The 26030-nt window shown below is 41.6% G+C and overlaps 2 protein-coding genes across 2 annotated transcripts in view; both read left to right on the forward strand.

Moving 5' to 3' along the window:
- GPI (glucose-6-phosphate isomerase) overlaps positions 1 to 14668 on the forward strand; it is a 29735-nt gene extending 15067 nt beyond the window's left edge. Inside the window, exons 5-18 of the mRNA XM_069082662.1 lie at positions 759 to 842; positions 934 to 1080; positions 2459 to 2530; positions 4504 to 4548; positions 5925 to 5978; positions 9561 to 9621; positions 10207 to 10250; positions 10641 to 10793; positions 11441 to 11570; positions 12473 to 12549; positions 13010 to 13138; positions 13590 to 13665; positions 13749 to 13815; positions 14228 to 14668. Of these exons, the coding sequence (XP_068938763.1) occupies positions 759 to 842; positions 934 to 1080; positions 2459 to 2530; positions 4504 to 4548; positions 5925 to 5978; positions 9561 to 9621; positions 10207 to 10250; positions 10641 to 10793; positions 11441 to 11570; positions 12473 to 12549; positions 13010 to 13138; positions 13590 to 13665; positions 13749 to 13815; positions 14228 to 14351 (1263 nt within the window). The 3' untranslated portion in view covers positions 14352 to 14668. The remainder of the gene's footprint in view (positions 1 to 758; positions 843 to 933; positions 1081 to 2458; positions 2531 to 4503; positions 4549 to 5924; positions 5979 to 9560; positions 9622 to 10206; positions 10251 to 10640; positions 10794 to 11440; positions 11571 to 12472; positions 12550 to 13009; positions 13139 to 13589; positions 13666 to 13748; positions 13816 to 14227) is intronic.
- A 1357-nt stretch (positions 14669 to 16025) lies between these two features.
- Positions 16026 to 24142, forward strand: PDCD2L (programmed cell death 2 like). The gene is made up of 7 exons (XM_069082664.1): positions 16026 to 16334; positions 16474 to 16637; positions 16892 to 16961; positions 19414 to 19811; positions 20530 to 20640; positions 21261 to 21409; positions 23961 to 24142. Exons 1-7 carry the CDS (start codon positions 16221 to 16223, stop codon positions 24089 to 24091), a joined length of 1137 nt encoding a protein of 378 aa, XP_068938765.1. The 5' UTR covers positions 16026 to 16220; the 3' UTR covers positions 24092 to 24142.
- Positions 24143 to 26030: the final 1888 nt, after the last annotated feature.

The following is a 26030-nucleotide window of genomic DNA, read 5'->3' on the forward strand; positions in this document are numbered from 1 at the left end:
GTTAAACATAGGAAATAACATTTGTTAAATACCAACTGTGTTCCAGGTTCTGTGCTAAGTGCTTTTACAATGATTATCTCATTTGATCCTCACAACCCTGGAGGCAGGTGCTATTATTGTCCCACTTTAACACAACTAGTTAGTTAACACAGCTAGTAAGTGTCTGAAGCCTGATTTGAGTTCAGATCTTCCTGACTCCCAAGCCCAGTTCTCTGTACATCTCACTTTAGAAAATAGTAGAGTGCTAGACTTGGAATCAGAAAGATAGGGATTCAAATCCTTCCTCAGACTCTTACTTGCTTGAGCCTAGGTAAGTCACAAACTCTGTGCCTCAGTTTCCTCATCTGTAAAATGAGAGAGTTGGATTCTGGCCTGTAAGGTCCTTTCTAGCTCTAAATTTGGTCTTGTGATTTGTGGTTTAAGTGACTATGGCCTTTACTGTTTTGACTGAGATTTCCAGGAAAACGTTTTAATAAAATGAGTGATGAGAACTCTAAAGAGGCCTGTGAAAAAGTGTGTGTGTGTCTGTATCTGTGTATATTTGTGGGTTAAATTATAGGACAAAATAATTATCTAACTTTGGCTAGTCCATTGATTACGTGTGACTTAGTAAAAGTTACCTTTCTTCTCCAAAGCTAGAGGAGGAATGGTTAAGGAAGCAGAACCTTGGAGTAAATACTCCTTTGGGAGCAGCACAGTAGTGTGCTGGAAACCTGAGCCTGAATGAGCTTGATGTGGGCTTCTTGGTTTGGTTACAGCGTGTCCGTGGGGGAGACTGGAAAGGCTACACTGGGAAGACGATTACAGATGTGATCAACATTGGCATTGGAGGTTCTGACTTGGTAAGTTATTTCCAGAGGCATTCAAGCCTTTCTTCCTTTCATTGACTCTCTGGCTAAACCTGACCCCTGTACTTGGTGGTTCTGTTTGTAGGGTCCTCTGATGGTAACAGAAGCCCTGAAGCCCTATTCCAAAGGAGGTCCTCGTGTCTGGTTTGTCTCCAATATTGATGGTACACATATTGCCAAGACCCTTGCTGAACTCAACCCGGAAACCTCCCTCTTCATCATTGCCTCCAAGGTATGGGGTAGATAGTTTTTCAGGTTGTTTTTGAAAAGTGACCGAAAAGGGGCTGGCAAAATTTTGGATTTGATAGAAACAGAGTGAGCATCTAAGTAGCTCTGAACACCAAGATATAAATGTCCCTTGATTTATGCCTTTTTTTTTTTGAGAGCAGTTGGGGTTAAGTGACTTGCCCAAGGTCACACAGCTAGTCTTTGTGTTAAGTGTCTGAGGCTGGATCCGAACCCAGGTCCTCCGGACTCCAGGGCTGGTGCTCTGTTCACTTCGCCATCTAGCCGCCCCATCCCTTGATTTATGATACACAGTGTCTTGAAAACTTGAGCTTAAAACACTTTGCTAATGAATCTAATTGTGTTTAAATGCACCAGAAAAGTTTCCTGATCAAAGGAACCCTGCAGTGGATTAATTTTGTAAAGTGACAGAATGTTTGTTAAATAAATTGGCTTTTATTTGTTTTTCTGGTATAAAACTCTATAAGTGTTGACTTTTCTCTTGTATCTATCTGGGTAGCTCCGAGTTATTTCTGAGTGGATTTATCTGCCATAGAGAGATCTTAGGCAGCTTCCGTAGAACAAGAAAATGGCTTCTTAGAAAGATGGTTTTCATTCTGACCTTTGCCTGTGGGAAGAGCATAAACATGCCTTTTTTTCCAGAATGAAATGAGGGCTGCTGCCCAAGCTAGACTCTTTAGTGTGGCTGGGTCTCTGTGGGAAGATACAATTCTGAGGTTTGGTATATGAGGCCATTTGCCCGTTTTCTGGCCTAGCTGGTAGACTGAGTAATGGGCAGGGCAGGGCAGGGGCTCCTGATGTGGATGGTAGAGTATGAATTTGCCCATGAAACAGGAGCTGATCCATTCCTGATGCCATCTCTCCTACCTATAGCTTGTCAGGTTCTTTTTCTCAGCATGACAGAGAGGCCTCTGCTTACTTCTAGAATTCAGGCTGATCTTGCTGGTGCAGGTTTTGGCTATATTTGAAGGGCTAATGGTAGGGATTGTCCTACTTGGAATTGATGCACATGGCTATGTATTTGAAGGGCTGTGAGAACACAGAATGAATCTTTTCTGTTTTGTGTCCCAGAATAACATTTCCAAATGGGTCCCCAATCTCCTTTCTATTTAACTAGTCTCTTTTCTCTTTAAATACTCTCTCTGATGGCTTCCCTTCTTGTAGGCTGTAGCCACAGACATATACCTTGACATGCATTGTGGTGTATGGGTGATAGCTATAGATATAGTACACATACTGTGACACGTGTGGATACTGTGGATGGGGCATTTACCACAGCATGTGTGAGAAGCTGAAAGCTGTAGGTATGATGTGGATTGTGACACTTGTATATGAGTCTGACAGCTTTGTTTTCTGGCCTGCAGACGTTCACCACCCAGGAGACCATCACCAATGCAGAGACAGCCAAGGAGTGGTTCCTTCAGGCAGCAAAGGATGTAAGTGGGGCACACTCTGGATCATGGTTCCTATGGTCATTTGATTTGAATACCTTCGTCTAAGTCTAGAGTAAATTGTGAGTCCCAAACAATGGCTGCATGGAAGTACCACCCTGGGAAACCATGTGTACATCTAGGGAATGTAGACATGCTTGTCACTAAATGGGGCCCTGAGGGTCTTCTTGGTAATATCTACTTAGGCTTGGGAGGGACAAGGTGGGAATGTGAAGGCTATGGCAGGGGAATAGTAAATACTTGTTGAATTTCATGGAATTGATATTGCCATGGAGGCAGGAGGGTTAGAAAGAGGGATGGGGGAAAGGAAGGAAGGAGAAGTGAGGAAGGGTGGGAGCAAGGGAGATGGTTCTAGGAAGATCTCAGGGAAACACAGGATGGGAAAAGAAGCTGAAATGACTATCATGGGTTAGAGGACGGGGACTACAGGGTCTGTTTGAGATGAGTTCCCTGACAGGCTTCCAAAATTGAAGTCAAAATAGCCCTTTCCTCCTTGAGCAGGGGTGGGGAATCTGCAAATCCAAAGAAATATTTGTTCTGTGAAGTTTGGATTCACTCAAAGGGCTGCACTTGAGGATCACATGTGGCCTTCAAGGCTGCAGGTTCCCCATCCTTGGGCCCTTGGGTTTAATGTGTCCATTAATTAAATTTCAACATTTTCTTATTCCCTGCCTCCTGCTGAGTTTCCTCAGTGACTGTTGAATGTTGGATACTTTTGATATTTAAAAGACATTTACTTTAAATGTCTGAGGTAAACCATGTTGTATATTTCCTACAATGTGTCTTTTTATTGAAATACCCTGGCCTGAGAGACTTCATCCCTGATTTAATGAGAAGGGACCATTATGTTTGATTTTCCCAAAATTGTATTTTCATACATGGTTTCATCTTTTCCTCACAAATGGAAAAATAGATGTAGGGCAGCAGTTTGTTATCACCATTTTACAAATGAAGATACTGAGGCTCAGGGAGGTTAGTTTCTTTTCCCACAGTCATGCAGTGAATGAATCATTGGCAGAGCAAGGACAAGAACCCAGGTCTTTTCACCCTTCTCCAGGGTTCTTTCCATTGCAGTGGACCAAAAAGAAGTATTTGAGAAGAACTTAGGGAAATTCTTTTCTAACTTTTGTTAATATCTCAGGCAGCTCTGGCCTGAGAGTCATTCAGACACTGGGGACAGTCTCACTGAACCGAGCTCTTGTGGCTTGCCAGCAACAGTTGCACCAAGTCTTTGGCTCATGGGCAGGGAGTAGGCTTTTGCAAGATTTCACAACAGCTGGTGGTGGAGTTGGGTTATTTTTGGACTCTGCTCCCATCATTGTGGACAAGCTGACTGCATGAGAGATGAAAAAGGGAGGGCCTTGAAGAGGGGAGTGTGATCTGGGACTCAGGGTGTTTCAGGTCATCATGGGAGAATAGGAGTGGGGCAGTGGTTGTGGTCTTGGGGTCTAGAGACCTGGGTTCAAAGCTTGGCTTTGCACAGAGCACTAAGTTATGGAATCCTATGTTTCTCATCTCTCAAGGGCTCGTTTTCCTTACTTGTAAATCAAGTAGGATGGCAAGCCCTAAAATCATAATTTCTTGGAAGTTTACTGATATTTAATTGCAGATGCCCTTTGGCAGACAACCTACATAACCCTTCCACATCTTCTTTGCAGGGATGTTGGGAAGACATGGTTGGGAAGATAGATGTAAAAGTGACCTTTTTTTTTAGGGGGGGTAGGAGGAAAGGAGGCAATAGAGGTTAAGTGACTTACCCAGGGTCATATAGCTAGTATGTGTCTGAGGCTGGATTTGAACTCAGGTCCTCCTGACTTCAGGGCTGGTGCATTATCCACTGTGCCACTTAGCTGCCCCCAAAGTGCCTTTTAATCCCAAAGATGGGTGTATATGTGAGTTATTACCCTTATTGTCTGCCTTCTAGACTTAGCCTAATTCTCTCTTTTTCTCTCTTTTAGCCTTCAGCTGTGGCAAAGCACTTTGTGGCCTTGTCTACCAATGCAGTAAGTATGTTAATTTACATTTATGTGTTTGCCTTGGTCCTATGAGATTCACACCTGCTGTCTGAGAGGGTGAACCTTCAAGGCCATCTCCTCCTGGAGTTACTAACCATGTCCAAAGATGAGTCCTCCAATGCCCGCCAGTTAGGGACCATTTCAACTAAACCCCTACGACTAAGTTATATAATGTCAGACCTGAGGGACTTTAGAAACTGTGGGATTCAACCCTCTTATTTTATAGGTGGGAAACTGAGGCCCAGAGAGAGCAAGTGACATGCTTAAAGTCAGTGGCGAAGCTGGGACTTGGATTTCTTATTGTTAGTCTAAGGCTCTTCTATCTATACCATGCTCCTTTCTGTTTTTCCTATGTGGTCATGGGTTCTTTATTATTTAATTATGAGAACATAAAAATGTTCTCTGGGAGACGTGTTGTGTATAGACAGCTGTCCTCAGAGTTTGGAAGGTCTGGTTCCACGTTCTGCCTTGGATAGTTTCTATGACCCTGGGCATGTCCATTCATTTCTTAGTGCTCCAGGCAATTCCTTGAGACTAAACCATGTAGAAAAAGGGCTGTGGTGTCAGAGAGTTTCCTCACTGGGATTTCCCTATGCCAATAAAATGACAAGTTTAATCAGGGGGTAAAAAGTTTGCTCTTGAGGAATTTAACCTGTAAACAGTCCTAGTGGACAGAAATGACAAATAGAATTCCCAAGAAATTATATCTTCCTTGTGCCTTTCCTCCTTATCCCAGGAGCTCTGATAAGTGCCTCACACTCATAAAGGAAAGCACCATATGCAATTTTTAACTTGGTACTAACTCCCTGACCCCTCTCTTCCTTACCACCCCCATGTTGATATGGCACTATACTTTGCAAAGTGTTTTACAGATATGATCTCATTTGAACCCACAAAATGCATATGAGGTAGTTCGAGAAAACTAGTAGTATCCTCAGTTTATAGGGGAGGAAATTTAAGCTGCTCTCCTGACTCCTCAGCTTGGGCTCCCTCTTCCATATTAAATTGCCTCTGGGAGACAGTTTTGCCATATACCACTGGCCAGGCTGATTTTGGATGATGGTAGCAGTGGGAGAATTTCTGACTCTGTTTTTCTTCTCTTCTTTTATTTTCCTATTTTTGACTTTCAGACTTTGCCCTTCTCTGTTTTGGCACAAGCCTTTACTTTTCTAGGCTGAATGTGGGGGTGGGGTTGCAAGCCCTATCACAGTTATCTGGAAGTTTAATATTTAATTTCAGGTGCCCTTTGGCAGATGGCCTATCTATCTCAAGGGAACTCCTGAGTATATGTGTGTTTCTGCATGGTGTAATTGCCAATCACATTCATATAATTAAATGTCTGATTTTTTTCTCACACCATTTAGCCGAAAGTTCAAGATTTTGGAATCGACACTCAAAATATGTTTGAATTCTGGGATGTAAGTAAAACTTTCTCTGTGTTTTATGCCATCTCTTTCAGTTTCTTAACTGCTGTAAATGACTCTATTTTAAGCAGTCACTGGTGGAGGGAGGAGTGAGGCATGTGCATGGAGTAGGTTTTGGAAGCCATTCTTTTCGCAAATGTTTATTAAATAATATTTCTGTATGTAGATAGAGCACTGTGCTAGATACTGGAAAAGATATGGTTTAGGGTCATAGGATCATAACTCTAGAGCTGAGAGGGCCTTGAGAAGTCACCTGGGCCAATCCTGTCGTTTTGTAGAGAGCAGACTGAGGCCCAGAGAGTGGAAGCGAGTTGCCCAGTGTCGTGCAGGTGGTTGAGGAGCAAAGCCTGGACTCTGTCTCCTTTGACTCTAAGCTGAGTGTTCTTGGCATTGTGCTGTGTGGTCCCTGGGTAAGATTGCCCAGGTCTTTATGGTGCTTATTGGGGAATCAGAGACCCCTGCAGCAGAATAACTTGGATAGAGTGGACTGACTGGGGCGGGAGGACCTCCTTCAGCTTCCATCTCTTCAGCGTATTACTGCCTGTGTGAACTTGGTCAAGTTGCTTAACAGCGTCAGCTTCTTCAAGCATAAAATAAGGGGGTTAGAGAGTGATGTTTGAGGTCCAATTTCAGTTCTAGATCAATAAATCAGTGAGTATTTGATAAGTGCCTGCTGTGTGTCAGGCACTGTGCTAGGCACTGGGAGGATACAAAGACAAAATCGAAACATTCCCTGCTCTCAAGAAGCTTACATTGCAGTGAGGACACAACATGCATATGTGTGTTTATGTTTGTGTGTGTATGGTATGCATGCATATAAAATAGAGAAAAGAAACAAGGTAACCATGGGGCAGGCACTAGCAACTAGGGGTGATGAGGAAAGATCTCATTAGGTTGAACTGAATCCTGAAGGAAATGAGGAATTCAGAGAGGGAAGGGTAAGAAGGGAGAGCTTTTCTAGGTCTGGGGAAACAACATGTGCAGAGGCACAAAGAAGTCATGAAATGTTCTGTTGGAGGAACAGCAAGATGGCCAGTATGACTGAACTGTAGAGTTTGTGGAGGAGAGTGATGTATCATAAGGCTAGAAACACAGAATGGAACCAAGTTGTAAAAAGTTTTAAGTGTCAAACACAGGATTTGATATTTTATCTTAGAGGTGGTAGAGAGCCATTGGGGCAGGAGAGTAACATGGTCAGCCCTCTGCTTAAGAAAAACCACTTTGCCAGCTGTGGAGGGTGGATTGGAGTGGGGCATGATTTGAGTCTGGGAGACCAATTAATTACAAAGTGATCTAATTCCAGGTGAGAGGTGATGAGGGTTTAAACTAGGGTGGTGGCCTATAGGAGAAAAGGAAGTGTATTGGAGACATGTTGTGAAGGTAGAAATGACAAAATTTAGCAACCAATTGGAGTGTGGTGAGTGAAAAGGAGGATTCAGGGTTGACACTGAGGTTGTGAACCTGAGTGACTGGGAGGATGGATGGAGATTGGGAAGTTTGAGAGGGAGAAGAGTTTTGGGAGGAAAATATGTTAAGCTCGAGATTCCTTGAGTATATCCAGTTAGAAATGTCCAGTAGGCAGCTGGTGAAGTGGGACTGGAGCTCAGAGAGAGACTAGGCCTTATATAGAAGTCATCCTGCATAGAGAGGATAATTGAACCCAGGGAGCTAATGGGATCTAATGAGGTCACCAAGTGAGAGAGTGTAGCTAAAAAAGAGAAGAAAGCCTGGGAACAAAGCTTAGGGTGGGGTACACCCATCTTTAGTAGGCATGATATTGGATGAATCCAGAGAAATCTGGAAACCAAGAAAACTGAGAAGGCTCCATTAGAAGGAGAATCAAGAGGGGCGGCCAGGTAGCACAGCGACTGGTAGCACCGGCTCTAGTGTCGGGATGACCTGGGGATCAAATCCGGGCTCAGATACTTAGCACCACACCCAGAAATAACTGGTCGTGTAACTTGAGCAAGTTACTTAACCCCGATTGCTTAAAAAAAAAAAAAAGAGAATCAAGAGGGAGCAAGGCAGCAAGAAAGGAATGATGGGGAGAGATCAGAGATGGAGGGGGAATGCTATGGGAGTAACTGGAGAAACATGAAGGAATGGGATCTTTGATAAGTGCATTAGAGAGGTGCCAACAAAATCTGTGTGACACTTAAGGGGAAAGGTGTCATTACTAACAGTGGGGAAGAAATCCTTACTGTGATTTGTCAGTGTGATAGTACAGGCTAGAGAAGGTTCCTTACTCTAAGACCAGCAAATTGGGGTACCATGTGAAGACCCAGAAATGCAGAAAACTGCCAAAGGCCTTTTTTAAAAGGTCAGAAGTCAGAACTTACCCTGAAGCCCCTGGTGGCAGCTGCCATGTAATTAGAGCTCCTCCTCTCCTTGCTTCTTCCTATCACTATCCCCTTGCTGGGAGCAGAACTGTCTCAGTTATTCTAAGCACTGACATTTTCTTTTCAGGTTGTGTGAGCCTCAGAGTGTGTGTGGAAAGGTCAGCAGGGTGGAAGGCTTGGACCAGGGGCTGGAGTGGCTTTGGGGAGCTTTGAGCAGAGCCTTGGTTGATTATGCCCACGTTTGGATGTAAAGCCACAGGCCTGGCCAGTGCTTTAGTTTGTCTCAGATTGGCTTGGCATTGGCCCTAAGGCCTCAAATGGCTCAAAAGAACAAGAGTGGAACTGACTGCTGTAGCCTTACCTGCCTTGGCAGCTCCCCTATCTGAAGCTACATACTTTGTGTTCACACCTGCAAGGAGATTATTCTGCATTTTAGTCATTCTTGCAAATTCTTTGCTTGTTCCCTGTACATGCAACATGTGACTTTGGGGAGGTATTTACAGGCGCTCTTTGGTGAAGAAGATGTGGTGACTTTCTTGGGGCTAGTTTGGAAATGGTGTCTGGAACTGGTCTGACAAATAGAGCCTAGTAGATTGCAGTCATGGCTTTTTGGTTCCATCCCTAAAAGACTTATTTAGGGGATGTTCACATTCCGTTTGATGCCAAATGGGATCAAGATGGTAGATAACTTGTTTCCAGATCTGATACATTTTCTTATGGGTTCCTACAAATTATGTATCCTGCAGAGGGCTAGTGATTTTGGTTATAGTCCACACGTTTTGTGTAGTCTTTTAAGGTAGACAAAGAGGCTTTCCCCACAACAGCCCTTAGGAGGTAAGATGCAAGTATCTGTAATCCCCATTTTACAGATGAGGAATCTGAGGCTTAGAAAGATTGATACACTTGCAAGTGGTTGAATTGGTCCTGAAACCTTGTCCTGCTCCTTCTTATCATGTGCAGAGTATGTTCAATACTTTTTTTTTTTTTAAGCAATTGGGGTTAAGTAACTTGCTCAAGGTTACCTGGCCAGTTATTTCTGGGTGTGGTGCTGAGTGTCTGAGCCCGGGATTCGATCTCCAGGTCTTCTCAACACTGGAGCCGGTGCTCCTACTTGCTGTGCTACCTGGCCGCCCGAGTTCAGTACTTTCTAGAAAAGATAGACAAAACCCCCCTCCCAAAGGCATAGCAGATGAGGTTTGTCTTTTTTTTTTGCTAACATTGATCCTGTTTTTCCTAGTGGGTTGGTGGACGTTACTCATTGTGGTCAGCTATTGGTCTCTCCATCGCCCTGCATGTTGGTATGTATTGAGTCTGAGCAGGCCCCTGGCATTCTAGCCCCATGGTTAGGATGGTCATGGTACTCCTGTTTGGGGCCTGGACTATTGGTTTGTTTTTTTTTCCCCACGTAGTGTGTGAAACTTCCTGACTTTGTGGTCAAGAGCTCTAGTCTCCCCTCTGGCATGTGCTAGATTTGAACATTGTAGCCCAAGTAATAATATTGCTTGTCTGCCTGTACAGTTCTTCATTTAAAATGCATTAAATTAGCCTTTTGCTGCTGAGTGTGGCTAGCAAAGGGGAGTGATCCCTGGATGGGGGGCAGTTATTCACCAATGTTACTTGAATATTCCTGGGTTCCTTTTATCCTAAGAATCCAAAAAGAGGCATTTCCCCCTTTGGTTCAATCTAGTCCCCTTTCATAATGCCAAGACACCAAATGTATCTCCAAGGGTTTGGAATAACTCAGAATCAACTATTTCTCAGAAGCTTAAAGGACTGCTTTTGGCTTTGATTTTCTCTGAGGGATAAAAGCCAGGACCCTCCTGCTTTTTGGGAGACACAAGGAGGTGGGAACACTCCTTGCTTAGGAAGTTTTTGTATCTTAGGTTTTGATAACTTTGAGCAGCTGTTGTCGGGGGCTCACTGGATGGTAAGTGACCTTGTTGACATTTGTATCAGTCATGCTTTTATTCAAAGTGGGTATTTTATAATGAGTGGGAGGGTTCTAATAGCCTCCAATGATATACAAAGAGGCCTGTTTGCCTAATTTTCCTTCCTTAAATGGCCATAGGCTTCTCTTACTAAGGTCACAGGCTTTGCTGCTAAGACCAGCCCTACCAGGCCATGTTTCCCCATGTATTTCCAGTTGATTGGACTGTGAGTCCTGTACTTCATTGTTTTGTCAAAGGAAGGGGAGGAACTAAGTGATGGTGGGGAGATCATACTTGTTTTTTGGGGGACAGGGTTAGAGATCATGCTTGTTTTTTGGGGGACAGGGTTAGAGATCATGCTTGTTTTGTTGTCTTCTATCTTATTAAAGGACAATCACTTCCTCACCACCCCACTGGAGAAGAATGCCCCTGTGCTACTTGCCATGCTAGGCATCTGGTACATTAACTGTTTTGGATGCGAGACTCAGGCCCTGCTGCCCTATGACCAGTATATGCACCGCTTTGCTGCTTACTTCCAGCAGGTAAAGAGATTGATTGCCTTGTACTTCACTATGTATCTGTCTCATGAATTCACAGCATGTGTCATCTCACAGGGGGACGTGGATAAGCCTAGCCTAAGGTTAAGGACAGATAGCTTGAAATTTTTTTCCTACCCCACTTTCTTCCATCTTATCCTTTAGGGGACCTTTTGCTATTTCTCATCCAGAGGGGAAAGTTTCTCATCCAGAGATGAGCCTCCAGGTGCTGCCTTTTCCTTCTTTCTACAGGGGCTACACTCTTATCCTTTCTAGCAGCTGAACCCTGTTCCTGGTGACAGTGATCCTTAAATTCTATCAGCAGAAGTGCTGCTATTGTTTAGTTGGAATTTTAGAATGAGAAACTGGTTGGCTCAATTCAGCTTCTCCCCATTCCTGAGAACATAGTTCAAAGCCAGGCCTGTGTTCTTACAGATAGTAGAGATTGAGAGGTGTGTGTGTGTGGTGTCTGTGCCTGTACATAGATGTATATTGCATATGTATGCATTTATGAGCCTAATGGGAGAAATGTTACTTTGCTGTGAGTCTTCATGTGAAGTCTTCATTAGCATGGCCTTGGAGACTTTGGCCATAGCTTCCGTGGGGGCTAAGCATAGCTGGGGAATCTAAGGGTTTTTTTCTTTCTGTTATAGGGCGACATGGAGTCTAATGGGAAATACATCACCAAATCAGGAGCCCGGGTTGACTACAGTACAGGTCCCATTGTGTGGGGAGAGCCAGGGACCAATGGACAACATGCTTTCTACCAGCTTATTCACCAGGGTATGGGATGTTTGGGGGGCTCTGTTGCGAGGCTCGGTGGTTGTATAATTGAAATTGCAGATGGGCCAGTGTTTATAGGTTGAAAGTCGCAAAGAGATACATTTAAGCTTCATGTGTGGAGAAACTTTATAGTAGTAAGTAGTCCTAAAGAGTTACTCTCCTGCTCAAGATTCTTTAGTGGCTCCCTTTTGTTTCTAAAAAGAGGTATTTACTTCTCTGACATTAAAGTCCTTCATACAAACTCTCACTCCAGCCTTCCCTTCTAGACTGGTTTCATATTTCTCTTCCTCATACAGTCTACATTCTGGTAATTCTTGCCTCCTCTGTTTGTTCCCTATATTTGGCATTCCTTTTCCTGATGATGTGCCTTTGTACCAACTATCTGTTCTTCTATGCCTGGAATGTTCTCTCTTCACCTTTGCTTCTTGGCATCCCTAGGTCCTTTCAAGACTCTACTCATGTTCCACTTCTCCATGAGGTCTTTTTATGCTCTCCTTTCTTCCTCCCACTTTGAAATTACTTTGTATTTAGTTTGTCTTTTACCTATTTGTGTACTTGTACCTGTTTTCTCCCTGTGGGGTAATATAATAGTATCATAAGATTCTGGAGACTAGAGTTTGCCCAGCATCCGACATACTGTAGGCACTTTATAAATGCTTGTTGAATTGAACTGAAAGTAGAATGGGTTAGGAGATATAGTGGGCTCCCTCCTACTCTAGCCCTTCAAGCAAAGCTGGGATAACCATTTGGCAGGGATCAGGTAGAGATGAGTGTTCTTTAGATCCTTTGAGATCTGTGGTTCTTGGCTTTCTTATTCCTTTTGGAGGAAGGGAATTTTACTCCTTTGGTGTGGAGTGTGGGGAACTGAACCACCCCCACCCATCTTTTCTCTCTCTCTCTAGGTACCCGGATGATCCCTTGTGACTTCCTCATCCCTGTTCAGACACAGAATCCAATCCGGAATGGCCTTCATCACAAGGTATAGTGCACAAAAGCAAACCCACATCCAGTGGAGTTCAACATACTCAGGTTGAGTTGGGGAGATGGAGAGAGATCTGGCTCTTTCAACCTTACCCACAGAATTTGGCATCAAATTAAATTCCTTAAGGGAAAGGATTGTCTCATTTTCATTCTCATGTTTTATCTCCCTGGTGCCTAATACAGTGCTCTGTATATATGTAGTAAGTGTTCAATAAAAAGTTTGTTCAATTGAATAGGTGGCCCAGCTACCCCAACTCCACTCTCCCTCTTCCTTTGGGAATCAACTTGCCAGTAGCAAATATAGAGACCCTTTCCTATAAACCTAAAAACCTTTGGAAACTATCGTTTCCCTCCTGATAACACTTCTAACACTGTGAGTCTCTCCTGTTCCAACATGTACATTTCCTATTCTCTTGGGGAGGAAGTTGCAATGTGGGCTCCATTGCTCCTTCCCCTAGATTCTTCTAGCCAACTTCCTAGCTCAGACTGAGGCCCTGATGAAAGGAAAGACAGCAGAGGAGGCACGAAAGGAGCTGGAGGCTGCGGGCAAGAGTGGTGATGCCCTGAAGAAGCTGCTGCCTCATAAGGTTTGGGGGTGAAGGGCTGGTAGGATGGGCTTTGGAAATGAGATTAGTCTGGGTTATATCAGGGCTAATGATGCAGTCTGCACCCCTGACTGACACCTTATCCTTTAAGTTGGGAGGCTGTATTCTCTCTCACCATCAATGTAACCTCCACGATCAGTGTCTGGATTTCCAGCTGACCACTTCTTGTCCAAACAGGCTATGGCTTAGCACTGCTTTTTTTTTTTGTGGTAGCTGCAGGGGTAACTCTTGTTTTGTTACTCAGAGATTCATAGGCAGTGAGGTGGGTTAAACTAGTGATGCTGCTCTTATAGCTTTGGGTTACCTTTAACATCTGGGTCAAAACTAGGATCAGAGTCTGAGCATCAGATCGTTTAGTTTTTTTTTTCCACTTTGTTCTTTTCCTTGGTAATGTTTCAGAATTCATCAGTTTTGTTTTTCTCCCCCTCTAAAGGTCTTTGAGGGAAATCGTCCTACTAATTCCATCGTCTTCACAAAGCTCACTCCTTTCATTCTTGGAGCCTTGATTGGTGAGGAAAGGCAAGAAGGGCATGTGGCCTTGGGTTGGGTGGGACTGGCACATAAACTGATTCTCTTTCTGCTCTCTCCACAGCCATGTATGAGCACAAGATCTTTGTTCAGGGTGTTGTATGGGATGTCAACAGTTATGATCAATGGGGGTGAGTGTCTCTGGGTGGTTTCTGGCCTACAAAGTGGTGGGATATGTGTATGGGGAGGATTTATTCATTATACTTATTGGGTTGTCATTTCCAATACTTATTGGGTGGTCATTCTTTGTCACTATCATTTTGAGAAATTCTTTTGTGTCTTCCAGTCTAGCCTTTATAGGAAACAGGAATTTCTTTCCATTTAAAATAACACTGTCTCCAGCTGTGATCACGTGAACTAGGGAGAATGTCCAAAATCATCCCTTTATACCTACCTCCCCTCTACCCTTAGTGAAGGGCAGGGTCAGAGATTTCATTGTTTGCTGGGTTTCTATGATGGGTGGGACTTAATTGTTTCTTTGTCAGTGCTGATGTTTTTAAAAATCTATCTTCATACTTTTTGCTCTCAATGTTTGGCCTACAGAGTGGAACTGGGAAAGCAACTGGCCAAGAAAATTGAGCCTGAGTTGGACTCTGATAAACCTGTGACTTCTCACGATGCTTCCACCAATGGGCTGATCAGCTTTATCAAGCAGCACCGGGCCTAAGTCATGAAGAAGATGCCTATTCCTTCTGTGACCCAGTCTATTGTATTGTGATCTGATCTGTGTTGTAGTAACCACTTGGTTCTTTCCTGCCCAGTCACAAAGAGATCCACTTGTCATCCCTTAAGGCAGGCTCCTTCCTCCTTGTGAGGAAAACAAGTCCCACCTCATGAGGCCAGTTCAGTCTGATGAGTTTTTAATTTTTTGGTCCTCAATGTCACATGCAAGTTCACACTATCCTTCCTTTGCACTGATACAAGTGTTCAGTCTTTCCACAATTTTCAGGGCTGATCTGAAAAAATTAAAATAGCTGGCAAGACTGTGGGTGCTTTCTTGTTCTGATTGGGAGTGGTCATCACATTCTCCTTTTTTCAGTTCTAGTCCCACAAAGATTAACAGCTGGTGCCTGTTGTTGAATTATTTTGCCAAGGGAGAGACAAAGCTATTCTAATTCCTATAGCTCTTATCCTCCCTTTGTTTCAGTTGCGTTATTTAGCCCAGGGATCATTCTTGGCCCACCTGACCCTTGCCATTGCTTCTGACTGAGGAAAAGATATTTATATTCATTGTGTTAGCTTCTACTTCCATTCTTTAAATTCAAAGTATATAAAGTATATAAATTCTGGGTCAGGCATTTCCCTAGGTACTGGGAGTTCAAAGACAAAAAAGCCTTCTAGGAGCTTACGTTTGGTGGGAGGCTGGTAGAAGCACAGAGACTTATTCAAAGTAATAGTGGGAATCCTGCCTCAGACATGTAACATTAAAAACAACTGTGTGACCTTGGGCAAGTCACTTAACCCCAATTGCCCTCCAAAAAGCAAAAAAACAACAACAAAGTAATCGTGGGGTGGGTGGTGGTGGTGGAAAGCCATAACTGATAGAATCGTTTAAGACATCTTATGGAAGAGAGTGCCCTGAGCCCAGTTTGAAACACTCAACAAACATTTAAGTGCCTACTGTATGCTAGTTGATAGGTTCTCTGCCCTTAAGAAACTGAACATTTTATAGGAAGTAGGAAATTCAGAGAGGTACAATGTTGCCTATTCTAGGCCTTAAGGGAGGGCAGTTGTTGAAAAGGTAGAGAGGTGACTGGAATTCAGCCTGACTGTATGTATGGCAAAATCAGTTAAATACAGATTGCAACTAGATTGCAACGGCTTTAGATGCCAAACAATTTGTATCTCATCCTAGGCAACAGGGAACCCCTGAAGTTTCTTTACAAGGGGCATGATTTGGTTAGACTTGTACCGGAGGAATATTAGATTAGGCAGCCATGTAGAATATAGATTGCAAGGTGGGGTGTCTGAAAGTTGGGAGACGACTATTTAGCAACTGCAGTCGTACTGTGGGGACAGTAATGGTGCATGAGGGGACAGAAGAGGCTGGGAGGGATGTATGACTACGAGGCTGGAAAGGACTGGAAGCTTGGTGATGCTATCAGCAGAAAGAGAAGGGCATGGCCAGTCCCCTATAAGCAGGTAACTGGAGCTGCCGCGAGTTCTCGGAGGGCGCCACTTGGTGCCCGTTTCAGGAAGTGCAGCAGCCTGGGCATGAGAACACCCCCGCCCCACAAGGAAGCGGGGAGGTGCGTAGAGGGTGGGTCAGGGGCGTGGCACCAGTATCCCCGGGATAGAGGCTAGGGCTACGATCCCCTTCCGTCTCCTGAAAGTTCTGACTGCAAGGGGAAAGGGGACCGGAAACCATGGTGATCACGTATCTAGCTCCTGGAGTTCCGGTGTCGCCGCTACGCTACGTTACCAGTTCTGTTGGCATCTTGTCTCATTCACTCTTTGGGATTGGCGGAGAACCGGAGAAGTTTGTCCCTCGCCGGTGTCTGTAGTTTGCGCGTGCGCAAAAAGCATCCCCGTTGTCATGGCGGCTTCTGCCTCTCCTGTTCTGCTTGGTCTTCGAGATGCCGAGATGAGGGGCAACTTTGAGGAGCCTCAGGATGGAACCTGGGCTATCAATAAAGTGGGCGGCATCCCGGTGAGGTGGGGTCAGAGTTGCTTAGGTTAAAGAGAGACCAGGGCCTGTGGGGATGAGGGGTCGGGCCTGGACCGTGGGCTGCGGACTCCACTTACCTAGAACGTGGCCTAACCGCGGGGTCGCGGGCTCTCTTCCCCAGGATAGCCTGCCCACAGTCCCCGCCCCCCGGCCGGGCTGCGGACGCTGCGGGGCTGCTATGGCGCACGTCGTTCAGGTCTACTGTCCTCTAGAAGACTCGCCCTATCACCGCCTGTTGCACGTGTTCGCCTGTGTCCACTCGGATTGCGTGGGCCAGCCGTGCAGGTTCGTGAATGAGTGTCCATCTAGCCCCTGGGCCTCCCCTCACCGCTGCCACCTCGGCCTCCTTTAATTCGTTCTTTTCTTTTTCATCCTCCTCTACTCCTTTTCCTCTTCTTCCTTTTCTTCTTGCTCCTCCCCCGCCTTCAACCCCCACTTCTCTCTCGGAGGAGTTCTCTGCCCCTCTTGTTCCCCACCGTCTTCGGAGGTATTGACCGGGTACTCACTTTCCTCTGGGTGTCTCTTATATTTTTCCAAAGCTGGAAGGTGTTTCGCTCCCAGTGTTTGCAGAAGCAGGGAGAGTACACACAGAATTCCAAACTGAAACAGGTATGTGTATTTTACATCTTTAAAGTAAATGCCGAGTACATTGTTTAAGGTGCTTCCACTAGTTCTCCATAGGATTTTCAGTTTTTCGAATTGTAAGAACTAATTTCTCATGACTTTTTTTCAGTTAAAAAAAATTTTTTTTTAAATTTTAAGGAAGTAGGCTTATACTGGATTTGTAGTCAGATGTCTTGGATACTAATTCTGACTTTGCTAATTTACTACCTGTGTACCTTGATCTCTTCACAAGGTATACCATCATTTTCCTTATTTGTGAAATGAATTTGAACAGGATGATTTCTAAAGTTTTTCCAGGTCTGAACCTAATTTTCCTATGATCTTAAATGCAAAGGTGATTCAAAAGTTCAAAAAGTGATTTAATAACCCAGTTGGTAGTAATAAAAATAAAATAAGTTTTACAAAATATCCTTGGGACAGTTATTCCCATTTTACAAATGACTAAACTGAGGCTTAAAGAGTGTGATTTAAGACTAGTTCTATTTCTTTTATGTTTACTGACCATATTCAGTTTGAGTAAGCATTTCACAGAATCACAGAATTTTGAGATTTGACTGGGACTTCTCAAGCTCTCTAATCCAAACCATATTTGAAAATCCCAACTGTTACATACATAATAAATGGTCTCCAGTCTTCCCTGTTGACTATTGATGCAGCCCCTTGTACTTGTAAGCAGCTGTAATTATTAGGACATTTTTCCTTAGTTGTCTAGATTTGCCTTTTTTTAAAAAATAACTTTAACCCATTGGTTCTTGTTTTGCCATTCAGGACCAAACAGAGTTAAGTCTAACCCCTCTTCCTTGTGGCAGCTTTTCAAATAAGTAAAGACAGTATTTCCCCTGAACCTTCTCTAAATCTACATTCCCAGTTTCCTTTGTCTCATCCTTATATGACATAGACAATATCCTGCTTGCCTTCCTCTGGTACTTTTAGTATAACAAAGTCCTTAAACTGTGGTGCCCAAAACTGAACGTAGAACTTCAGATGCTTCCTGAGAATGGCAGAGTACAGGAGGACTGTTAACCTCTTGGTTCCTGGAACCTATGTTGTTTTTAATGCATCTCAGGATTTCATTAGCTTCTTTTGGCTGCCACATGGTGACTTTACACAGTCCTCCCTTACTTAAATCCATTTCACTTGCAAGTCATGGCATCACCTCCCTGAAGTCATGGTCCTCTTTGAGAATAAAGGACAAACAGCAGCAGCAGCTACTCGGCTAGTTCATATATATAGCTGTCAGTTCACTATAGGGCTTTGATCTTTCCAGACACACTACTGTCTAAATCATGAATCTCTCATCCTATTTTTTTAAGTTGATTTTTTTTGTACTCTAGTGTAAGACATTGTATTTCTCTCTATTGCATTTCATCTTAATACATTCCGCCCACTGCTGTAACCCAGAGATGTCCAACTCTTGCAGATTAAAATATAATTGGGGGGTGGTTAGCTGGTGCAGTGAATAGAGTACCGGCCCTGGAGTCAGGAGAACTTGAGTTCAAATTCAGCTTCAGACACTTAACACAAAAACTAGCAGTGTGACCTTGAGCAAGTCACTTAATTGAAATTACCCTCCCTTCTCCCCTCCAAAACAAACAAACAAAAAATTGGGAAGTGCTTGACAAAATAAAGATGCAGTACAATATGATGTTAATTTGTGGTTTTCTAAGTCAATATGTGACCTACAAAGATCCTTTTGTACTTGGGTTTGATGCCACTATTTTGGTCTGTCAAGAACTTTTTGGATCCTGTCATAGAGTTTGTTGGTTGTACATCCCAATTTAGTATCATCTTGACCTGTTTTACCCAATTTTCATACCCACTTGGTAATGAGTACAACTTTATTTTGTCTTTTATCTTGTATTATTCCTGTTTTCCTCTTTTAGGTTTGATCAGTCTGTTCCTTTATAGACCAGCAATTTTGCCAGATTGCTGTTGGGTCAGTGTCCTTTTTAATGGTAAAGTGTTGAGAAATTGAAGAACTGTGGATGGAAATTGAAGAACTTTTCAGTCCAGTAGTTATATTCAGTTATAATGTAATTTTATTTCTTATAGCTGGTGCCTCCCTTAAAAAAAACATTCTAGCAGCTTTTTATTTCAGTTTTAACATTCTCTGATTTTTTCAGTAACTCTTTAAATAGCATCCTTTATTATGTAAAAATGCAGTTGACTGTCAGATATCTGAAATTCACAAATTCTTCAGACTTCTAATCATCATAAGAAACATTTAGATAAATAAACTTTGTATATCTTTATCTGTATCTATTTTGTCTCCTCTACCATTCCTGGCCAAGATGTATGGTGAAAAGATTTTTCAGTGGTGAGAGATTTTTTTCAGTGTTGTGGAAAAGTAAGGATTTATAATCTGTACTGCCATTGATATTTCAAGATCTATATACTAACACAAGTAATATTACTGTTACTGGATGTTCTATTGTAGAAAGAGGAGAATAACTTTGCAGTTAAGGACTGGTGTGAAGGAGCAGAGGACTGGGGAGATGACAGTGAAAGCAATCTTGCACCAGTGATTACTAATCTGCGTGACTCAAATGTAGGAGATAATTTTAATGTAGATGAAGACATAGAATGTATGTCTCAACTCCAAGAACTCACACTGGATGAAGCTTTAAGTGACTCTCGTTCCTTTGGTCATATAATATCAGCTGGAGAAGGACATGTACTTTCCAACTCATCAGTTCCTGTGTTTCAACCCTACTATATCAATGTTGTGGACGAGGAAGATTATACTAACTTTGTTGATACAAATAATGCCCAAAAACTTCTGCAGGAGTATAGACAAAGGGAGGGAGTTGAATTGGAATTTCTGATAGCTCAAAGGTGAGAATATTTGCAATGGAGAGGAAATTGGGGCAGGAAGCAATCAGTGGCTTCTAGGTGAAGGGGGTAGAAGGAGTAAACTATCCACTTTTACTATTCTTTCAGGATTTGTCACCTTGTTAGTGACATTTAAAGTGAAATAAAGCTTACTGACAAGAGCCGTAGAGGAGAGTATTATGTACAACAGGGTACAGGAGATGGGAGGTCCACAAGTTACAGAGAGGCACTGATGGTGATACTGGTTTAGGAGCCAGGAGAGTAGAAGTCTAGTCTTGCTTTGCTACCATGTCACCTTGGTTAAGTTGGTCAATTTTCTTGGGTCTCACTTCATTTATAAAGAAATGAAGGATTTGGCTGAGATGATCTTTTAAGTATCCTCAGTAATTCTGTGATTCAGAAATTCCAGAATTAAAGATTTATTTAGAATCTATTCAAGTCATTCAAAAAATGTCAGTAGCTAACAAAAATCCCAGAAAGTTCTACTAGAAAAATTCTATGTATTAATAGCTTTATTGGCCTCAATTTAGAAAAAATTTTAGCAGATTTGCCTTGTTTCAGAGTAGTGTGATGCATGGACTTATTTTCATGTTGAAGAATAATATTGTCTGAAATAGAGGAAGAAAATCTATTTCAAATGATGTATTTTTCTCTTTTAAAATAAAAACTATTTTCCCCTCCAGCTATAAAGAGTAACATGATTCTTTTTTTTTTTTTATAGTATCATTTTTGACAGTGGTGAAAAATATGAGAAGGCTGTTTCTAAAAGTAATGACAAAATATTTTATAAATTTATGAAAAGAATATCTGCTTGTCGTGAACAGATTCTGAGGTAAAGAAGGGGGTACTTTGAGGCTATCCTGTTTAGTTAGAAAAAAGGTACAGCATGTACTTTTCATTTAGGTATAGTAGTAAAATTTTTGTTGTCTTAATACTGAGTATGTAGATTTGTGGCATTAATTGTGATTTTTAATAGAAAAAAAGCAGACTCCCTTCCTATGGGGAAAAAGTATAATATTTTGCAGAAATGCCAGGTAGCACAGCGAGTAAGAGCACCAGCTCTAGTGTCGGGATAACCGGGAGATCAAATCCCGGGCTCAGACACTCAGCACTACACCCAGAAATAACTGGCCGTGTAACCTTGAGCAAGTTACTTAAACCCGATTGCTTTAAAAAAAAATATTTTGCAGAAATTCTGAGCCAACAAGAGTTGGGTTGGGAGGGATTCAGGAAAGAATGTACTAGATGTATCAGTTCTATAAAGTGAAAACTTTCCATTTTTACTAACTCAGATGTTTCCTTTGAGAAAGTAGGTGAGTGGTGGTTTGCAAGACTACCTTTAAGTAGTTTTGTAATAAATGTTTATGATGTTTTATAACTTGTATAAAAGGAAAGCAGTTGGGTTGTATTTGTGTGTGCTTTGTGTCTAATGGCTTTTGTCTTTTCTTCTAGGTACTCTTGGAATGGGCAGCCTCTCTTTATAACCTCTCCTTCCTCAGGTGCTACTGATATTCCATCCTGTAGTAACTGTGGGAGCTCCAGAGTATTTGAATTTCAGCTTATGCCTGCACTGGTCAGCATGCTCAAAAATACTCTGTTAGGTAGTAAACTCTTTATTATTTTAACTGAGCTATTTAGTATTAATTTGGCAGGCTTTAATTAATTGTAACCAAATCTTTCCTTTTAATACTTCTTTTTGGCATGGAGGTGACCTTGGCATCTTGGCCATGCCAGCAGAACATAAGTTCTAGCACATCTTAACAAGTTGGAAAAGCCCCAAGTATGGACCTAGTCTCATTAGTCAGTCAGCAAGTATATATTAAGTGCATACTGCATAAGAGGCACTGTGCTAGATACCAGGGTACAAAGATACAGGTAAATCAGATCCTGTATTTGAGGAGTCTAACTAGGTGAAACGTGTGTGTATGTTGATATAGCTGTTAATATATGTGCATATTTATATATACACGTTCAAAATCGAGGCTAGACAATTTGGCAACAAAGGCACTACTAGTATGTGGAGAGTCAGGAAAGGCTCTGTGTAGAGAGAGGGTGGTGTTTAAAGTTAAACCTTGAAGGAAATTAGAGATTTTATGAGGAGAGAGTGTTTGAGAGACAGCTATTGCAAAGGTCTAGAGAGGAGAGGTGGAGCACCATGGGTGAGAAACAGTTTTTCTAAAAACCAGCCTAGCCAAGATGAGAGAGACTTATCATCAAAGGGTTGAATACCAAATGATAATTTTTTTGGATGCTTCAACTCAAGAAACCAGGTATTCAAATACATGAAGGGTTTCTGCTTCAGTAGATGAGCTACCCACCTTGATGAAATCATATATCTTTTGAGATAACTTAATTTTTATAAGGAAGAGTGGATAGATTTGTCATTAAAAGAAGGAGGTAGGGTGGGGCTCTCAGTCTATTTTTGTACCAGTGGCATTTACGTACAATTTGTTTGAGAAGCTCTTCAGTTTTTTTTTTAGACATCATTTTGTAATCAGTTAAATAACCAGGTTTCAGTACGTAGTTTAAAAAAATTAGCATATATGAAGTACTGAATTTATCTTCATTGTATGGTAAAAAAAAAAATAGTATCTTTGCTTTTACTTCTTAGAATTATTCATCTCTATTTCCTTTGTTGGCTTCCACTAACTCTCAGCTGTGTACATACCCTAAGATGCTGGCCTTTGTTTTCTTCTCTTTAGTCTTCCTCATTTGAAGAACTCATCCTTTTACAACTTGAACTAGACTTACATGCTTATTATTCCAGTGACTGTATCTCTAGCTCATACCACTTCCTTGAATTCCACTTATTATCCCCACACTGACTACAGGACATTATTTCACTTTAATCTCAGTACATGTAAAAGTAAACTCCTCTCTCCCTGAAACCAGCTTAATATACTCCTAACTTAATGAACTCTTATTGGTGATTATCATTCTTCCATGTTTCTCTTCTCAAATCCAGTAAGTTACTAAGTGAGGCCATCTCCAATTGTCCTGATCTGTATCTGGTTACTGGACCCAGATGGCTCTGGAGGAAAAAGTAAGGCTGGTGACTTTGCACAGCCCTCCCTCACCTAAATCTTAATTCACTTGCAAGTCATGCCATCCCCTTCCTGAAGTCATGGTCCTCTTTGAGAATGAAGGACGAATAACAAGAAGTTACTAAATTATGTTGACTCTTCCAGTAAATCTAGTAGCCTGTTGCAGATAAAGGGATATATTTGGTTGTTTTTTTTGGCCTTTTGGAGGGCAATTAGGGTTAAGTAACTTGCCCAAGGTTACACGGCTAGTTTTTTTGTGTGGGTGTTAAGTGTTTGAGGCCAGAACTGAACTTGGGTCCTCCTGACTCCAAGGCCAGCGCTTTACTCACTTTGCCACCTAGCCGCCCCAAGGCAAAGGGATTTTTTAACCTTTTTCTGTTATAGCTTGGCGGTATGATTGAAGCTTAGGGACCCCTTTTTAGAATGTCATTAAGTGCATAAAGTAAAGATTACAAAGGAAACCAATTATATTTAAATACGGTTATCAAAACTATCCTAAAGGGAGATGTTATCAATTAGGCCAGCTTTTTTAGTAGCCATTTCTGGTGCTTTCCATAAATTTGAATTTGTGAATATGGTCCCATTTTTTGCTTTGGGTAGAATTCCATATGCTTATGCTGTCACTGTGAAATATTTGTCTTTAGTTTCTATTCTGATTTTGGTAGGAATTCAGGCATTAGAGAGGAAAAGGGTGTTTGGAAGCTACATTTTATTTTTATACTGCTTTTCTCCTAATTTTAAATTTTACTTCTAAGTTATAATTGGAAAATCTGATTGCTCCAGGAATGTATCTAGAAGCTGGAGCTATATGAGAATAATTTTTTTTTAATTTTTGCTTTTTGGAGGGGGTAAGGCAAGGCAGGCAGTTGGGGTCACACGGCTAGTTTTGTGTTGTTTGAGGCCAGATTTGAACTTAGGTCCTCCTGACTTAAGGGCCAGTGCTCTATTCACTGCACCTAGCTTCCCTGAGAATAATTTTTAATTATATCCCTCTCAGTCACATTTGCAGGTTCCTTGCTCAGAATCACATTAATAAAATATGGCTTTCAAATGGTAAGTGAGTTTATTTCAGAGGACTTTCTGTACATTTACATCTTGTGTCTTACAGATATCTCTGTTGAATTTGGAACAGTTTTAATTTATACTTGTCAGAAGAGTTGTTGGCCTGCTTATCATCAAAATCCAATAGAAGAGTTTTGTGTTATACAGGAAGATCCAGATCAAATGTTATTTAAATAGAATCTTTCCTTTTCCTTGTGTAAATAAAATTTAATTTTTAAACTGGCAAAAGCACTGGTGTTAAAACGATGAGTTTTTGTGGCAGTAGACATCTTGGGATCATTAAAAGTATTATGCAATTCCCCAAATGTAATTCAACACAATTTTCTCCTATTCATTTATTGCCCCCATAACTAATTTTCTCCTAGGAATGGTATATAGGAATGCTGGGAATCACAGAATACCAGAGTCTCAGAAGAGCCAGAATTGTATATGACCTTAAGTGATGAACAAGCATGGCATTTTTATAAGTGAACAATGGTATAATTACATATTTGAGAAATACCATAGAAAGGAATAATCAATCACTTGTATGACTGGAAATGGAGCTAGGCTGGTTACAGCTTCATATTTTAACAGTATCAGAGAAAGACCTCCAGCACAAAGGGTAGATCCTTTCTGGAGAGTTTATAGAAAGACATAGACAAGAATTGGTTGGGAAGGGAGCGGTGATAAATTGGTCTTTGACATTAAGTAGAAGAAAATTTCTTCCATCCTTTTTATTTTTTTTAAAGCAATTGGGGTTAAGTAACTTGCCCAAGGTTACACGTCCAGTTATTTCTGGGTGTGGTGCTAAGTGTCAGAGCCCGGATTCGATCCCAGGTCATCCCGACCCTGGGGCCTGTGCTGTTACTCACTGAACCACCTGGCCGCCCCTCTTCCACCCTTTTTTAAATCCCACAGAGATTATTTTCTCTCTCCATGAAAAACCTGATTTAAAAGGAATTGGAAGAGATGGATTATAGTATGTGTAACTTTTACAATACATGCTAATGTATTAATTCATAAAAACATAAGAAATAATGATCCTTAGTAAAACTTTCTAGTTTTATTGAGAGTCCTGTCTCTAGGTGTCAAGAGATGGAAGAGTGGTGCTATTAGGTGCCCGCCCTCTCAAACTACCTTTTATTTCGAATTTACTTTCTATATGCTTAGTTTTTAAACAGTATGCTTTTAAAAATTGTATATAGTCATCAAGAATTGCATTTGCTTATACAAAATTATTTTGAATGTGCTTATTACCCTTTCAGAATGTGAGCTTTTGAGTAGTAGAATGGTTTCACTGGGCTCCTGGCATATAGTAGGCACTCAATAAATACAATATTAATTGAATAATGTTACCCTAAAACCTTTCATTATAATACTGTGGAAAGAAAACTGGATTTCAGAGTGGACCTTGGTTCAAATATGGTCTCTGTTGCTTCCCATCTTAGAGGCTTATTAATGTTGAATTGTTGACTTCTGAGCTTTAGTTTCCTCATGAGTAAAGTGAAAAGGTTGTAATTAATCTCAGATCCATTCTAATTTCAAATTCTTTATCATCTTTTTCATTCATGGACTGACCTAAATCCTTCCTGATTCAGGTTTTAGGGCTAATTCTCTTTTAAGTTTATTCCTGCATTGTAGTTTTACTTTTTAGTAGTATATCAGTTTGTATAACCTTAATGACTCATGCTGACAGAGGTAACCCAGGTTCCTCAAATCCATCACAGCAAAGCAAAGAGACAGAAATATAGAATGACCTGAAAAAGATCTTTAAAATCATCTAGTCTAATAACAAAGAACAATTAGGAGAAAGTGGGAAACACAAGAAGTCTTATTTTTATTTTTTTTACAAGAAGTCTTTTGAAGTGACTGATCCAGTTTGAGTAAGTAGGACCAGAAGAACAACATACACAGTGCCCAAAAGCATACATTGAAGTTGGAAGGGTGCTGATACCTAAACCAGGGAGAGCAAGAAGAGAGAAAAGTATAGACCAATTTTCCTAATGAATAATGATGCAAAAACTGTAAATAAAATACTAGCAACGAGATTACAGCAATATATCACAAAAAATACAACTAGGTGGAATTTGTACCAGGAATGCAGGGCTGGTTCAATATTAGGGAAACCGAGTAA

This window comes from Petaurus breviceps, unplaced genomic scaffold (assembly GCF_028583685.1).
Source record: "Petaurus breviceps papuanus isolate PSGF00001 unplaced genomic scaffold, PetGlider_PUasm1.0 171, whole genome shotgun sequence".
Taxonomy (NCBI): Eukaryota; Metazoa; Chordata; class Mammalia; order Diprotodontia; family Petauridae; genus Petaurus; species Petaurus breviceps.

What these genes read in the sequence shown, in the direction of transcription:
- PDCD2L (XM_069082664.1), top strand. Translation starts at nt 16,221, where the DNA reads ATGGCGGCTTCTGCCTCTCCTGTTCTGCTTGGTCTTCGAGATGCCGAG. An exon ending in GAATTTCTGATAGCTCAAAG is followed by an intron (nt 19,812 to 20,529) that starts GTGAGAATATTT and finishes TTTTTTTTATAG; the next exon opens with TATCATTTTTGACAGTGGTG. An exon ending in TGTCGTGAACAGATTCTGAG is followed by an intron (nt 20,641 to 21,260) that starts GTAAAGAAGGGG and finishes CTTTTCTTCTAG; the next exon opens with GTACTCTTGGAATGGGCAGC.